General features: G+C 39.9%; 1 protein-coding gene across 4 annotated transcripts in view; it reads left to right on the top strand.

Annotated features, from left to right (window-relative positions):
• Positions 1 to 14,798, top strand: part of mib1 (mindbomb E3 ubiquitin protein ligase 1) — a 161,412-nt gene extending 146,614 nt beyond the window's left edge. For all 4 annotated transcript variants that reach the window (XM_022241399.2, XM_087148893.1, XM_087148895.1 and 1 more), the window contains 9 exons: positions 2,910 to 3,042; positions 3,380 to 3,466; positions 5,651 to 5,779; positions 6,979 to 7,160; positions 7,760 to 7,949; positions 8,695 to 8,773; positions 9,471 to 9,557; positions 9,985 to 10,094; positions 10,990 to 14,798. In XM_022241399.2, the coding sequence (XP_022097091.1) occupies positions 2,910 to 3,042; positions 3,380 to 3,466; positions 5,651 to 5,779; positions 6,979 to 7,160; positions 7,760 to 7,949; positions 8,695 to 8,773; positions 9,471 to 9,557; positions 9,985 to 10,094; positions 10,990 to 11,130 (1,138 nt within the window). In that variant the 3' untranslated portion in view covers positions 11,131 to 14,798. The remainder of the gene's footprint in view (positions 1 to 2,909; positions 3,043 to 3,379; positions 3,467 to 5,650; positions 5,780 to 6,978; positions 7,161 to 7,759; positions 7,950 to 8,694; positions 8,774 to 9,470; positions 9,558 to 9,984; positions 10,095 to 10,989) is intronic.
• Positions 14,799 to 14,956: the final 158 nt, after the last annotated feature.

Raw genomic sequence — 14,956 nt, 5'->3', positions numbered from 1 at the left:
CATCCCCTCCAAATGAGAAACTGGGATGTCAATGTTGATATCATTCTTCATGATTATTCGCGCAAATTGACCTTGGCCAGTTGCCAGCCACGGTATTGCATGATGGTGAGAAGGGAACGTTGTGTTTAAAGGGTGCATTGAACCAATTTAAGCTCCATTGAAAACAGTTTGAAATCAACAAAGTTTGGAGCCCCATGGCAGGCAGCTGAAGTCCCTGAGGCCTCTCAAACAAAAAACAATGTGTTGTTTGGTCCTTCAGATTTCATTTGATTTTCAAATTTTAGTAGGTTAACCAATGAATTTTTTTAATATCTGCAAAAAACAAACTCAACCCCCCCAAAAAATGAATGTTCCCAAGTCTTCTCAGCAGCCATTTTTCAAGTGACATCCCTCACTTTCCTCAGGCTCTTCTGACTAATTTTCAATCCCATTTTTGTCTGCTTTGCCCCCAGATGGGTGCCCCTAAATCTACAGAGATGATCCTGGGCCATACTGACACAATCCCACCATTTCTTTGCCCAAACAGACCCCTCTTTTCGAAACAATCTCTGGGGGTACTTTTTGTGCGCCTCGGCCTGGCAGAGAATTTCCCTTGAATTTGGACACTGCACCCATAAGGCATTCTGGTCTGTACCAGTTTAGCCAGAATTTGGAATAGATGGGGTTTGGAGGTTGACTTTGTCCAGTTATTTTTTCCTCAATTTTTAATGGGGTTAGTTTTTTGTATGATTTACTTTTGCTTTTTTTGGGGGGGGTATTATTTAAGTCGGGTATAGTTCACAGCATTTTGTGTGTTCTCAATACTCGCAGGTGCTGGAAAATGTTGTGTTGGCATTACTCTCAAAATCACATCATGCAAACCGCCAACTGTTACCTGTCTGCCATCTTGAAATAACTACATGGTGCAAGGGTATATACTCCCAGTGTGATTGGGAATATTCTCTCTTACTCATTGCTGTACTCCTGCCATTCATTTGCTCGGGATTATACTTGAGTAACATGTCAACATAAGTAACATACTCAAACCTCAAACACAGCCATGATGATTCAGGAGTGTTAGGTCATGTTCAAAGGAGAAATAGAATTATTGGGTCTTTGCTGTGTGTGCAGTTACGGCCCTCTAGAGGTGAAAATTTGAAAATGACATTGATTCCAGGCCATTGTCTGTCATTGTCTGCAGAGAGCTGTATTACTGCCATACTGAAATGTGCGAATGAGCAGCAAACTCATTAAGACACTAGAGTCTCAAACTGTGACGTTGAGGTGCACAGACCAGTTAATCAGTGTCCTCACTAAGGTTCTCCTAGTCCTGAGCACAGCACACAGCTCTCCCAGCAGTTCCAACACCAACAGCCTCTGATTTCCAGGCCCGTCTTTCAATCTCAGAGTCCATTATGGAGCGTGCGGCCTGCCACATATGCTTTGCTAAGACATCTCTCAATATGTAGCTGCCCCTTCATTTCATGTCTCAGTACCTGCCTACTCTACACTATGCGAAATAATGTAGTACAGAGGTATTCATTTTTTAGCCTCACTAAATAGTCACGGGAGCGGCAGGATTGTGATGGAGTATTTACTGAGAACTTTTTCAGCACCAACATCATTGCTAGCTCAATGTCAGAATTTCCTTAATGAAGTCAGTGTTGGAAGGGAAATCAAATACCGTAGATTTCATATACATAAACAATGCTCATTAAAGTTTGTATTAGAAGTATGTATTGAAGAAGAACCGTGGAGTATCCTTCAAGACTTTGGTCCCTCAAGTTTAGTTTGTAAAAGATTCTGATTGTGCAAAGACTGTAATATCTTTAAGCACTGTGCAGCTTTAATTGCACCAAAAAATCTTTATATTTGGTAGTGAACTTGGTACTCGGAAAGTACTCCACTGCAAGTTTGGGGTGTGGCCTATACATGGAAACAATTTACTGTACTTTAAGATAGGTTCAACTTTGGTTCTTAACTTCCTGTGTGGGTTGCACTGATTAAGGTATGGTTTGTCATGGGTATGGATCCAGTTATTGCCAGGCCCGGGATAAATTAATTATTTCTCCCTACCTGTAGGATATTCCAACCTTCAAGGAAAGCATTTGGCTTCTTAAGATAAACGCCTGCAGTTCCTGGATTTGATTAACCCCTATTGTTGAAAATAGCAGCAACAGGGAGAGGCGTTCTGAGATAGGCGTTCTGAGATCTCTAGCAGACCTCCGACTGGAATTTCTGTTACTTATTTTGTACTCTGTACTTGGGCAACTTGGAAATGGAGTTAAGCTCTTATACGCAGTAAGTCACACTGACGCCGTATCCTTAGCAGCACTCGCTCTCATTATGAAGGCAGGATACAGCTGAATTCCTTGACCACAAGGACAGCTTTGACCTAGTTTACACACATCAACACACCCGTGATTATGCCTGGGCCCTTCATCAAGTTGACAGCTTCTTTTGCCAATTCGGGATCAAGTTGGGAGCACAGAAATTTGTCCCCGTTATGAGTGTGTCGCCACTGTAACTATCATTCAACACGTATTTAGTCCCCATTGCTGCTTTGCCAGTAGCTTTGGATAGCCCTTAGTTCTCCTTTTGTTTGAAATACATTTTTAAGAGGGCATCTGTGGGATTTGGACATGAATTCCCAACTCAGTCAGAGGCATTTTGTACTGTACTGCTTAATCCTCACTAAGTTATGTTGACAAAAGTGAAACGTAAATATGGCTCTGTGTCCATTCTATGCAAGAACGCACCCAAGTGTTAGTGCATCATCATAGATTGTCACAAGGTGGTGTTATCCAACTCTAACAACCCCCTACACCATCAGAAGAAGGAGTCTTCGTATTTGCCCTTATTGCTTGGGATCAACGTTTTCACCATCTAACTTGTTGCCTGTTTTTTATTTTCTTGTCTTGCTATTGTAGCGCCATGAAGGTTTTGTTGAGCTGTCTTCCCCGACCTTGGATTGTTGATGAGAAGAAGGACGATGGCTACACAGCCTTGCACCTGGCTGCTCTGAACAACCATGTAGAGGTAGCTGAGCTGCTTGTCAACCAGGTAATTGCAAGACTCAGGAAGTGTCATTTGACGTACTGTAGTTGACCGCTGTTACGGGAGATTGTTTGAACACCTGGTGGATGACGAGGTTAAAACAAAGACCTGTCACACGTCACAGCAGCCGATATGCGCTTTGTTGTATCATATTTGTATGAGTTAACCTAGCAGCCAAAATATGGAGCCACTACCCAGTGGGTGTACACTTGCACCCAAATGGTATGAACAGTCGTGTAACTGGGGGGGGGGGCTTCTGGGGAGCCTGTGTATTTTGGGATCAGTTTTTGTCAACTTTAGTTATTTGAAAGAGTAATTCCTTGATTGTGTGTTGCACATGTAGGGTCATGCCAACTTGGACATCCAGAACGTCAATCAGCAGACGGCTCTACACCTCGCCGTTGAGAGACAGCACACTCAGATTGTTAGGGTGAGTTTGATAGGATGGGGCATTTCCACAGCTACCCTGGAAGTGATAAAGTGAAGAGTTGTTAATCTGCACAAGTCAAGTCCTCGCATGTGCATGGAAATTTCTTTGTGCAGTTAAAAGCGCTATATTTTCTGTGCTGAAATGACTTGCTCACCGACAACTGTTTACTGGCCTTAGTGTAATGCAATCCTTATATTTTTGTGAGTGGTTCCCCACCAATATGTTTTGGCCTAGCACAGTAATTTGCAAAGCTGTGATGAAATTTCAATGCAATTGTTCACAAATCTTTTAAGTCATAAATCCCTCACTAAGTTGAGAAGGAATAGTAGTGCAAGGATTTACCAAGATATTTTAGTTCTAAATGCAACTGTATCAAAAAAGAGAGTTCTAAGGACAGTTTGTCTGAAAAAAAGAGACTACTGATATAAATCACAAATATTGATAGAAAAGATGGCCACTTTGTACATGGCTGCATTCATGTTAATGGTATCAAAGTTATGCCTTTGTTATACCTTATGAAATTCATCAACAACTTTTATTAGAAACTGAAGGTTTTTTAAATTGGAAGATAATTTCCAGAGATACTGGTCATGGTAACTCACATTTATTAAACTGCAGCAGACTTTTTCAAGCTTGTTACATACAATAAATCATTGATCAGATTGGTAAATAGTTTATGATCATTGCTTTTTCTGTCATGCCAGCCTGAATTGGTTAGCCACTAGAGGGCTCACTCTGCACGTCTGGCTGAGAATGGTTGTTCAGCTTGTAAACAGTATTTGTATTTTGTTAACCTGACATCAGCAAAAACAGTCCACACTTTTGTTTTCCAGAAGAAGTTTTGGGGCATTGGTTTTGTTTTTTATTTGGTTGGGTTGGGGTTGGGGTTAGGGTTAGGTTTGGGGTTGGGGTTAGGTTTGGGGTTGGGTTTGAGGTTGGGATTGCCATCTTGCTCATTTTCCATGATGACCATTATGTATATATATGTATGTTTTGTTATTTTCATAAGAGTTGGCAAGGCATTAGAATATGCTGTTATTATTTCTAGTTGGCATTTTTAGTTCTTCACAAGACAATCACAGCTTGTCTGCTCTCAAATAAAGCTTACACAACTGACCATGTTCTAATGGGAGCTATATTTGATGTATATGTTATCTGTAGTTTGTGGTTGATACATTTCCTTTTCTGGCAGAAATGACCCCCCCTCCTCCATCATTCAGTTATGGTAAATTGAGAGCAAAATCAAATCCATATGTTCAAGACATCTGCAGAGGAATTGAACATGAATAAAACATGATAATGCCTCCCCCACAAAAGCACTCTTTTCTGTTGGACTTTAAAATACAATAGGCCCAGGTTTGTCAGCCAGACAAATATTTTGTCCTCCTCAGCAAGGAAATATCTGAGGCATATCCTTCACAGATGGAGACAATATGATATTTTTTTTTCTTGGTCGTGATTTCTCATTGATCCCCATAGTGTTATTTTGAGAATGCCAGCGATGCCAGTGGTAGCGAGAATAAAATGTCATTTCTCATTGACATTTAAACAGCATAATGTGATGCCATCTGGTTTGATAAGAAGAAACTACGAAATGCCTTATCAGAAAGATGCAATTTTACTGGCATTTGAGGGCTTGTTTTTCTGGTCAAATCAAATTTTAGAATGATTCTTCTATATATTTTCCCATGACATTTATGAAAATTTATGAGCACTTACATTTTACAATTTATATGGCAGGGTTATTGGAAAGGCAAGTTGAGTATATTTTACAAGTCATTCAAAGTACCAAACTCACAGAAAAGACTTTATGTGGTTGCCTGTTTAGACATAACTTTGGCAGTTGCAGATTCAGTATGCAATAATCTGAAATCAAGCAATGCCTGGAAAATGTTCTTTCCTGTTTTTTCTCATTAATAATAAAAATTGAAGGAGCAAGATTTCATTTCCTAGCTTGCAATTTACTTTCTAAAAATAGCACTGCTTCTGCTTAGTGCAGTCTCTCACAGATGAGATTTCTTTGAATCGAGACATTGTGGCTGCGGTTGCCATATTAGTGCTGTGAAAGGCAAACATCATCATTAACATAACAGCAATTATTAAATAAAGTGGAGGATAATATAGGATAAATTGATTACAGGGTTTTCTTTGTTTCGTTTTGTTCTCCTCTTCGTGTGTGTTTAGTTGATGGTGAGGGCTGGTGCCAAGTTGGACATCCCGGACAAGGATGGCGATACACCACTACATGAAGCGTTGCGCCACCACACACTGTCACAACTACGCCAGCTGCAGGACATGCAAGATGTTGGCAAGGTGGGTTCTCCCTCTGCCCCAAAAATTCTAGCTCTTGCCAAAATGAAGTTAAATAAAATGGTTTAATGATAATGGTTTACAAGAGGTGGTGCTGCACTGGGAGATGTTAATATTTACTTTGGAATTTTTTTCCCTTCACCAACATACATCTTGATAACGCAGTGTACTCTGTGTTGTGCCGGGGCTTGTGAAATAATTCATAAATGTACTCAGGTGGGACTCGAACCCACAACCTCCTGCTCCCAATCTAAAAATTGATATCTCCCGACACAAAAACACATCTTAACAGTTTGATGCAGTACCTGCCGCTCATTGACTTAAACTGGCCAGTTGATCCTGTAGTAAAGTAGTAAAATATGTACACTATTAAGCAGGAGGTCGTGGGTTCAAGTCCCAACCAAGTAATAAGCTTGCGAATTTTTTTCATAAGCCCCTGAAAAACGCTGAACATGAAGTGTTACTACTACACCTGTAAAGGGCAGAAACTCCCAGATCCAAATAAAAAACCCATCTCCCATAAGAACTAGGAAAATGTTTGATTTCCCCACATGGAATGGCTGTCCATTTATATAGCTTACATTGTACTCTGTCTATTGAAATAGTTAATCAACCCATGACAGTGCATGACTAAGGCGCAACTTCACAAAAAGCATAGAGTGTGCTTTTTGAGACATCAAATTTCCATCAATGCCGAGTATTAGTAGTTGTTAGTGGTTTTCATGGTACTGATGGAGATTGTCTTGTGGGGCTTTACCTGTCTCATTTGATACATGGAGAGTCCATGAATTCCCGCCGAGTTCCTCGCTAATGAGCCAGAATACTAAGTGGCTTCTTAGAGACAGGAAGAGCAGGGATGTAGACATTGAAATTTTCCCTCTCATATTTTGTCAAGTATTCTTGGTTTTCGTCGAGTCTGACATATTGTCTACTGAACCATTTCTTTCTGTGATCTAATGTTCCACACGCACAGTGTACCATGCAAAAGCTGATACAGAACCTATTGCTGAATTTTAACCATTTGTGTAAATGGAACAGAACATCTCATTTGGAGAGAGGGATCTGTTCCAGGTTTTATAGGAGAGGATTGTCTATGGCGAAATGAGAAAAGCCATCAGATGTTTGAAAACCTGTTACACTCTTGTGCTTGTGATATTAGATTTTTTGTTGAGTTTTTCCACCAATAAAAATTCTGATGACAGCTATTGATGGGCCTCGGCAACCAATCAGGAGACAAGAAAAGTAGCGCCTCCATCGCCTGCTTCCTGGCAGCCAACGGCGCTGATCTCAACGCCAAGAACAAGAAAGGTCAATCGCCCATGGACCTATGCCCTGACCCCAACTTGTGCAGGGTCCTGGCCAAGTGTCACTCAGACAGCAACTGGTAGGCACATGTTGCACCTCTATTTTTGATCCAGTGAGCCACAAGTCGGCAATTTCACTTTTGAGCTGAAGGCTTTTTAAGGAATCTTGTACAGTGTAAATGAAGAGCAACTGTGAACATTTTCCACTGCCATTGATTGTCAGAATAATGCCACTCTGAAGATGACAAAACAGAGATCCCAGTTTGCTCTTTCTGGTGCAAACTAATACCAAATTACTTTACAAAAAAGGCTTTAAGCCTCCTTTTGTGGGATCCAGTCACATTTGTGAAACCATGCAAGTAGATTAGGACATTTTAAGTTCAAAGATCAGCATTTTACAAGTTGAATTCTGCATCTGCACAAACTACACTTAAAAAAGATCAGACAAATGAATTTTTGACTATTAACAGCTTTTGTACATTAGAACCATTTTCAGTCACATACCCAAGCTGGCCTGCATTAATCAGTCTTGCATGCTCATTCACACATGAAATTTGCACTAATCAGGTGTCATGCGTAGGTCCCATAGTACTCTAAGTAGTTTTTGTTGGCAGAGCCAACAATGTCAACAGCTGAAAGACTTCAATTTTTTTTCTTCCGATTTATCCCACTGCTGCAGTCAAGTCAACTCCAACCTGCGCATGATCTCCTGCATGGAGCAGGAATCTCTCGAGGAGTGTATGGTGTGCTCAGACATGAAGAGGGACACGCTGTTTGGTCCCTGCGGCCACATTGCCACCTGCTCCCTCTGCTCCCCTAGGGTCAAGAAATGCCTGATATGCAAGGAGCAGGTCCAGTCTAGGACAAAGGTAAATTCCCTTCACTGGCTCCAAACATTTCTTCCTCTTTATATGGTTGGTTCACCTCCAAGCCCCACACTTTTGTGGTTTAGTACCGATGGCTAACCAGTTGTGGTCTTGCCCTGAGGAGGGAGAGAATCATTACACCAGTTGAAAGAAGAGCCACTGTCCAAAACCAAGTAAGCCGATCGGTCCAAGCCTAGCTCCAAGTCATGAGTTACTTGTTTCAATCATAAGTTTACTGGGTTAGATTATTGGATTAGTATTACATTATGAACTGGTACATGTGTCAGTGATGTATGCCACAAATCAACAGCAGTACCGACATGTTCAAAATGTCAAACACTACTTCACATCACCATACTCTTGTCAAAAATTTGCAGATAAAAAATATGTCACTCTACAGTGGGTACCATTGTCAATTTTGAGTAGAAGATTTGCTGATATGACTGAAGTTGAATGCAAGTTAGATAAACGTTGCTTTCCCACATCTCTCTTATGACAAAAAATTCTGCAAATTTCATCCTCCAAAAATTTAATCAAGTTTACAGAAACCAAACTGGAAAATATCAGTACCTGTAGGCCGTGAGTTTTCAAGAACTGATGAAAAACGTGCCTACAACTGATACATTTCACAATTCCATGACCAGACAAATTTTATGCAATTTTTTGGCTTTCACCACTGTAAACAAACAATTTTAAGATTGCAATATCTGAAATGCCATATTTTGTCTCCATGTTTAATCAAACACAGATTGAGGAGTGCGTTGTCTGTTCAGACAAGAAGGCTTCCGTGCTGTTCCAACCCTGCAGTCATATGTGTGCCTGCGATGGTAAGGATGAAGCACAATTCACATTAGTGGGTAGTAATCAAATAAGCTTCCCGGTATTGCCCAAGAAGAAAGTGAATCCTGAAATTGGTTCCTCAGAATTTATTTCTCATTACATTTGGGGCAGTTCCCTGAATAGTAGAATATAATGCAATGTCAAATTATTTACTTAAGTCTTTGGGTAATATATGTGATTCCCATCCAGTTCGTAAGTGTGATGTCACTTCAGTTTAAACCACGCTTACTGCACATAAGAGTTACATGGAACCATGGAACTGGAAGTTCATGCGCAACTTTAATGTTCGTTCAATGGGAGCCTGCAATCAGTGGCATGTCCGCATGCATGACGAAGTCACTTACAAACCGGATTGGTGTAGAAATGAGTTCAGTTGAGATCACTAAAAATTGACACATGCATTATTTTAAATTTGTTTAAACCATAGCATTGCTTATCTTATAATTTTAACTTTGACAGAAAGAAGTTGTTGGTAGAATAGGAAGTAAACAGTAGTAGTTTTGTTTCAATTAAGGTTTTATGTGAAAGCAATGCATCACTTCTCACCTTCATGTGTTACGTCTGATGCATTTCTTAGATTCATTGCCAGCTCAGTATTGCATAGGACCTTGTCTTTTGACGCTCCCTTTCACAAAAAGACCCCTGCTTTTGACCAAGCCACTATTTGCTCCCCAATGCAACCAGGTTGTGCCAGTTTGATGAAGAAGTGCGTACAGTGCCGATGTCAGATTGACAAGATGATTCCGTTCATTGTATGCTGTGGTGGCAAAGGTAGGATTGTGATTCAAGAAATGAAAATACACTGTTCAAAGTACAGACTACTTACAGACCCACTGAGGGTAAATTTAACACTGGTTCAGCCTATTACAACACAGAGTAATAGGATATGTACATCACAGATATAAATTTTGCCTAAATCCAGTGCAGAGTATTTAAATGTCAGTTTTGTTTCAAAGTTGAAAATGGATGAGATAACTGTCTGACAATCAGTTGTCAATCTTTCAAACATTTGTATAAAATCAATAGAAGTTTAAAGTGTTATCAACAGTTTGGAATAATGCACCTTATGTTTGCTGTTACTAACTGAGAGCATAGTGCACTGAATATGAGCTTTCCATGTCTAATGTCTCCGTGTTTGTGATTACGTTGCTTCAGATGTTGAGGCATTTTTTAGTGACTACTTTTCCTTCCTTTGCAGCTCCACCTGTGGCATCCAACAACGCCACCCAGGCCAAGCCCCAGAAGATGAACAACGCCAACAGCGAGTTGCACAAGTTACAACAGCAGCTGCAAGACATCAAAGAGCAGGTAGGAGCAAGATATCGTATACAGACATTACTTCACATACCTCAAACACACCTCAAATACCTATAGACAGACAACACCTATTGAAAATCAACATTTGGGCACTGTAATATTGACAGCACCCAACTTAATGTGAACCCATGGATGGAAGTAGTTTAACATTGTACGCTGGTCCATGGAGCAATGTTGGGATGAATTATACAAATTGGAATTTTCGATGACCACATGGATGGTGCCTGAAAGACCATGAGGTTTTTTTCTTCAAAACTAAAGTTGTTCTTTCAGTAAATTAGATGTATGATCACTTGCAACCCATATCCATTGCTCACATTGAAAAAACCTCAATAAATGCCTAGGACTGTTTGTGCTCTTCATTTTGAAGTTCTAATATGATAACCACTATATTTCCTTCATGGTCTCAACCTCATGTTGGTTTGTAACATTTTGGATACAGTTCATGAGTATGCATAGTCTATGGGAGAGTGTTACATAGACTCAAGGAACCACACCTTGCCCTCTACGGTAAAGTAACACTGTGTACATTGCCAAGTGTTTGGCCTCACACAGGCATTGTATTTTTTACTTGCAAGGTTGACATCTTGCATTGAGAATTGTGCAGTGCTTCACAAGAAACAGACAGTCACTTGCACCACTGTGAACTATAATATCCAAAGGAACAAGGAATTATGTTCCCATTTGCTCTAGTGATATAACAGCCCCTCATAACAAACTAAATGGACTGCTGACTTTTGAGGACCAGTTTTGAACAGACCATGATCATTAGGGACGGGAAGGACCCTGTGTTCCCTGTATGTGTCTGTCCTCTGTGGGAAACCCACATACACCCCAAATGTACTTCTAACCACTGTCATTCCTTCCGTGGCGTTGACCTTTGCAGACTGTCTGTCCCGTTTGCTTGGATCGGATCAAGAACATGATCTTCTTGTGCGGCCACGGCACCTGCCAACTGTGTGGAGATCGCATGTCGGAGTGCCCCATCTGTCGCAAGTCCGTGGAGAAACGTATTCTTCTGTACTGAAGAAGTTCAGAAAATGCACTGTTAACGGAGTGTTTTTAGGCGCTTGCATTGTAATGAGACATTTTATGGATAGCTTTACTCTCCCCATTCCTTGTAGTTGAAGTTTAATGCATTGGTGTTTTAATCACTGCTTGATGCCAAACATTGTGTTTTGCCACACCCAACTTAAGCACTTGAGAACATTATGTTGGAGAGTTTTGACTCAGATGGAAGAATACCCAGTTATTCCACAAAAATGGGATATGTTGATATGGATGTCTGACATGAACTGAAACAAAATGTAGGATTTCATAAATGCATGTTCTTAGGGCTCTGTCATATGCACATGAGAAATAATTAACTGGTATTACAATTGTGGGTCGATATAAAGTTTGAAAAAGGTTTCTTAAAAACACAATATCTTCCCAGCTTTAATTTATGTAGCATTTGCATGAAGGTTCTGTTGCCCTATTTAACCATGATATTTAAAAAAAAGAGAGAAAAAAATATTTTTCCCTCCCAAGTGCCTAGTCTGTATGAGTACATGACAGTGTGCATCATCATTACAAATTCCCTGTCCTGAATATACATGTACGTCAAATTCTTTTTGTAAAGTACAAAGAATCTGGATGATAAATGTTGATTTCCACTGTGTCTCTGTTTACTCTTCTACATGGATTTGTATTCAAGCCATTTTGTATTTAGCTGAGTAAATCTGAATTTGTACATGTGTAGTTGAGAGTAATGTTTCAATTGTATTCGTGCAGCTCGTTGTCAGTGAACTGATGACAAGCAACCAGCCAAATTTCTACCTTACATTCATTTATAGTTCTTGTCTGAACTGAACTGAGTGTGTTGCCATGGTGATGCATTTAAACAGAGCTGTGACATAGGGTGGGGAAATTGATACCCAAACTTTTTATTGAAAAAGCATTTGAGTTGTCAGTTCCTATGTCAATAGCATTGTGTGTAACTTGTCTCTTGCTCAAGTCACAAACTTTGCTCTACTTTTGACAAGGATTACAATTGGTAAAAGTCGGTTTCTTGTATAAACAAATTTCATTGTCCTGTGTCAGGCTTCACTGCTGGGAATGTGTGCACGTCACAAGATGTGATATTCCCCGTTCATATTGGTTCAATGACTCCTAGGCTTTTTTTCCAAGGGGCTCCCACGGCCAGTGTGGTCACTAATGACCATTAATAAAACAAGTCTTGCCAGAGCAGTCAGGCTCATCAGGCTAGTGGTTTATCTCCAGTTTCCTTGGCATGAAACAACTGAGAATCTTTCTGTTTCTGTGAATGGGTGCTAGTCCATCACATGTTATTTTTCTGCTAAGGCTGCCATCTATTTTATACTCCTGGTTGGAGAGAGGCAAGTTGGGGGCAAAGTGAATTGTGTGAGGCTGCAATCTGTGGCCAGTCGCGGGATTCAAACCCTGGACCCTCTGGTTAGGAGTCAAAAACTTAATCACCACTAGGCCACATGGCATCTCTTAACCAATGAGCAGACACTGAATATAAACCAACAGTTTGTTGATCTCTTTTCGTGGTTACATTATTTTATAGGCATTGGGCTTTTTCATGCAAAACTGCCTTTAAAGGACTTGAACAAACTCACTCAATTTGTGGCCTGGGTTGGTTAGTCGTTCATTTGGCACATTTTAAGTAATTTTTTTACATTTGTGTTCAATGATGTAGGCATAAGCCATGGACAGACATCCAGAGGCTTGATAAGACATTTCAGTCTTGGTCCAAGTTCTATTTTCTCGGAACTGATTGGTTCCCCAAGTCCTGAATGGCATCACACTGACAACTGGTGGACATTTTTTTGGCATGAATCCATTCCCAGTGCACACAGGAGAAAAATTATGCTCATAATATTGAAAGTGCCCGGCACAAGCACACTCATGGCACCGTTCATTGTGGGTGTTGATGTGATACCTATATAAGTAGCACAAACAAGACGCGGTGTAGAGACACTGGTCATAATTGGATTTTCTGTTCAAAGCTGTTATGCATGCTGACACAGGTTAAGTATGCAATAAAACACTGACTGGCATCTCTCACAAAAAAGGAAACTTGCAAATCATGAAATATGTACTAACTTATGCAGCGTTTAGAAAAACTTGGTTACTTCCTAAACACAATAATCCCTAAAATGTTCACTGCAGAACTGCACCCTTGCCCTGATTACTATTCATGGGGGCAATATGGATATATAAAATATGTGATATATTATTTATAGTATGAACATATTGCTTGATGAATTACTATAGTATATTACCATGAATATATAGCCATCAGCACACATATAAGTACTTGTAATTTGTTAACGACTTTCGATCATTTCATCAATTCAGACAGGGAGGTGTGTGTGTTCATTGGACATTCTTGTAACTCGTTCACTGTGAATATACGTAATATCAACTTGTAAGAGTAATAACATATTTTCCAAACAGAATTCTAAGAATTGTACATAAACTCGACCCTGACGAAAATACCTACCACTCCCTTACCAATAATGTACATTTCTGTTGTGTAAAGGCATGTGCAGTAGCACAGGTGAAATAGATTATCTCTAGGAAATCATTGATCGTACACTGTAAACTCAGTTTCTAGTTGCCATATTGGGCTATTGAACACATATAACATTGGATAGCTCCACCGGTAAGGGCACTAGTTTGGTATCTTGCCAGTTATAGGTCATAGCAGGACCTTGCTTAACAACCTGTAGAGTGTATGTAAAATCATATTGATTCAGGACTGTTAGGGTTAAAGGAAGATCAGGATTTTGACACATTGCATGCAGTGTGCAAAAACTACGGGAATCATTCCTTCAAATGGTATTAACTGGTTAATGAGTAGATGTTCGGCCATGTCCCAACATCTTGGCTGCTGTTTAAAATTACGCATGAGCATTAGGTAATGGCTGCAGCCAATCTTTCCATTGAGTTGTAAGTTCAGGTCTCAGCTAAGTAATTTGGACATGATGGCCTTAGTAAAGAATCTGCTATGGTTAAAGTCTGTCTGCAATCTGACAGTTGGTCCCAGGGACCAATGTGACCCAAGCCAATAAAATGAGTCACAAGTTAGCAGAGCCAACATTGAGTTAAAGGCTTTGAAAAGAATCTTACTCATTGTAAATCAGTAGGAACCTGCAACATTTTTTCACCCACATAATGTTCATTTCTATCAGGATACCAGACTGAGTGATGTATCAATACACACTGCAACACTTAGTTTGTTTTTCTAATGCGAACTAAACTCTAAAATGCTGAAATATGGCTTGGAGACTCACTTTGTGAATCCTGCCACATATACCAACCTTTTAATTTAGATTTTGAGCTTTAACCTTTTGAGCATTACATTTTAATTTAAATTGGGAGACTGATCTCGTAGTCTAGAAACTGCACCGTAGTTGAGGACTACTGCATGTATGATAGCTAGCAATGTAACTTACCAGTTCAGTATTCCAACAGTACATGCCCAAAGTGAATCGTGTCTGAGGTCACATCTTATGCAAGGTCTTCCCATCAACATCTTTGTTCCTGAACGACCTTGTTTTTTTTTTGCAGTACCAAACTGGCTTGTTGGAAGAAACACACGTGTACTGTTTTTACTAGGACCCCATAAATACATCAATTAATATACAACCTTGAAATTTGGTTCCAATATAACTTTGAAAAATATCTTTAGAGTGATATCTTTTGACTATTGTTTGTTATTGGCTTCATGCTGTTTACTACTTGTGGACGAATGTTTTGGCCAAAAAACACGTTTTGAAAAGATAAACAACAGCCTGATGTTAATGAATGCCACACCGAGCGACTTTCGAGAGTCATGACAT

The sequence above is a fragment of the Acanthaster planci genome, linkage group LG18 (assembly GCF_054643075.1).
Source record: "Acanthaster planci isolate LZ-2023a linkage group LG18, COTS_SCS, whole genome shotgun sequence".
In the NCBI taxonomy this organism is placed as follows: Eukaryota; Metazoa; Echinodermata; class Asteroidea; order Valvatida; family Acanthasteridae; genus Acanthaster; species Acanthaster planci.
The sequence above is the reverse complement of the archived record's forward strand: the minus strand, read 5'-3'. Positions and strand labels throughout refer to the sequence as shown.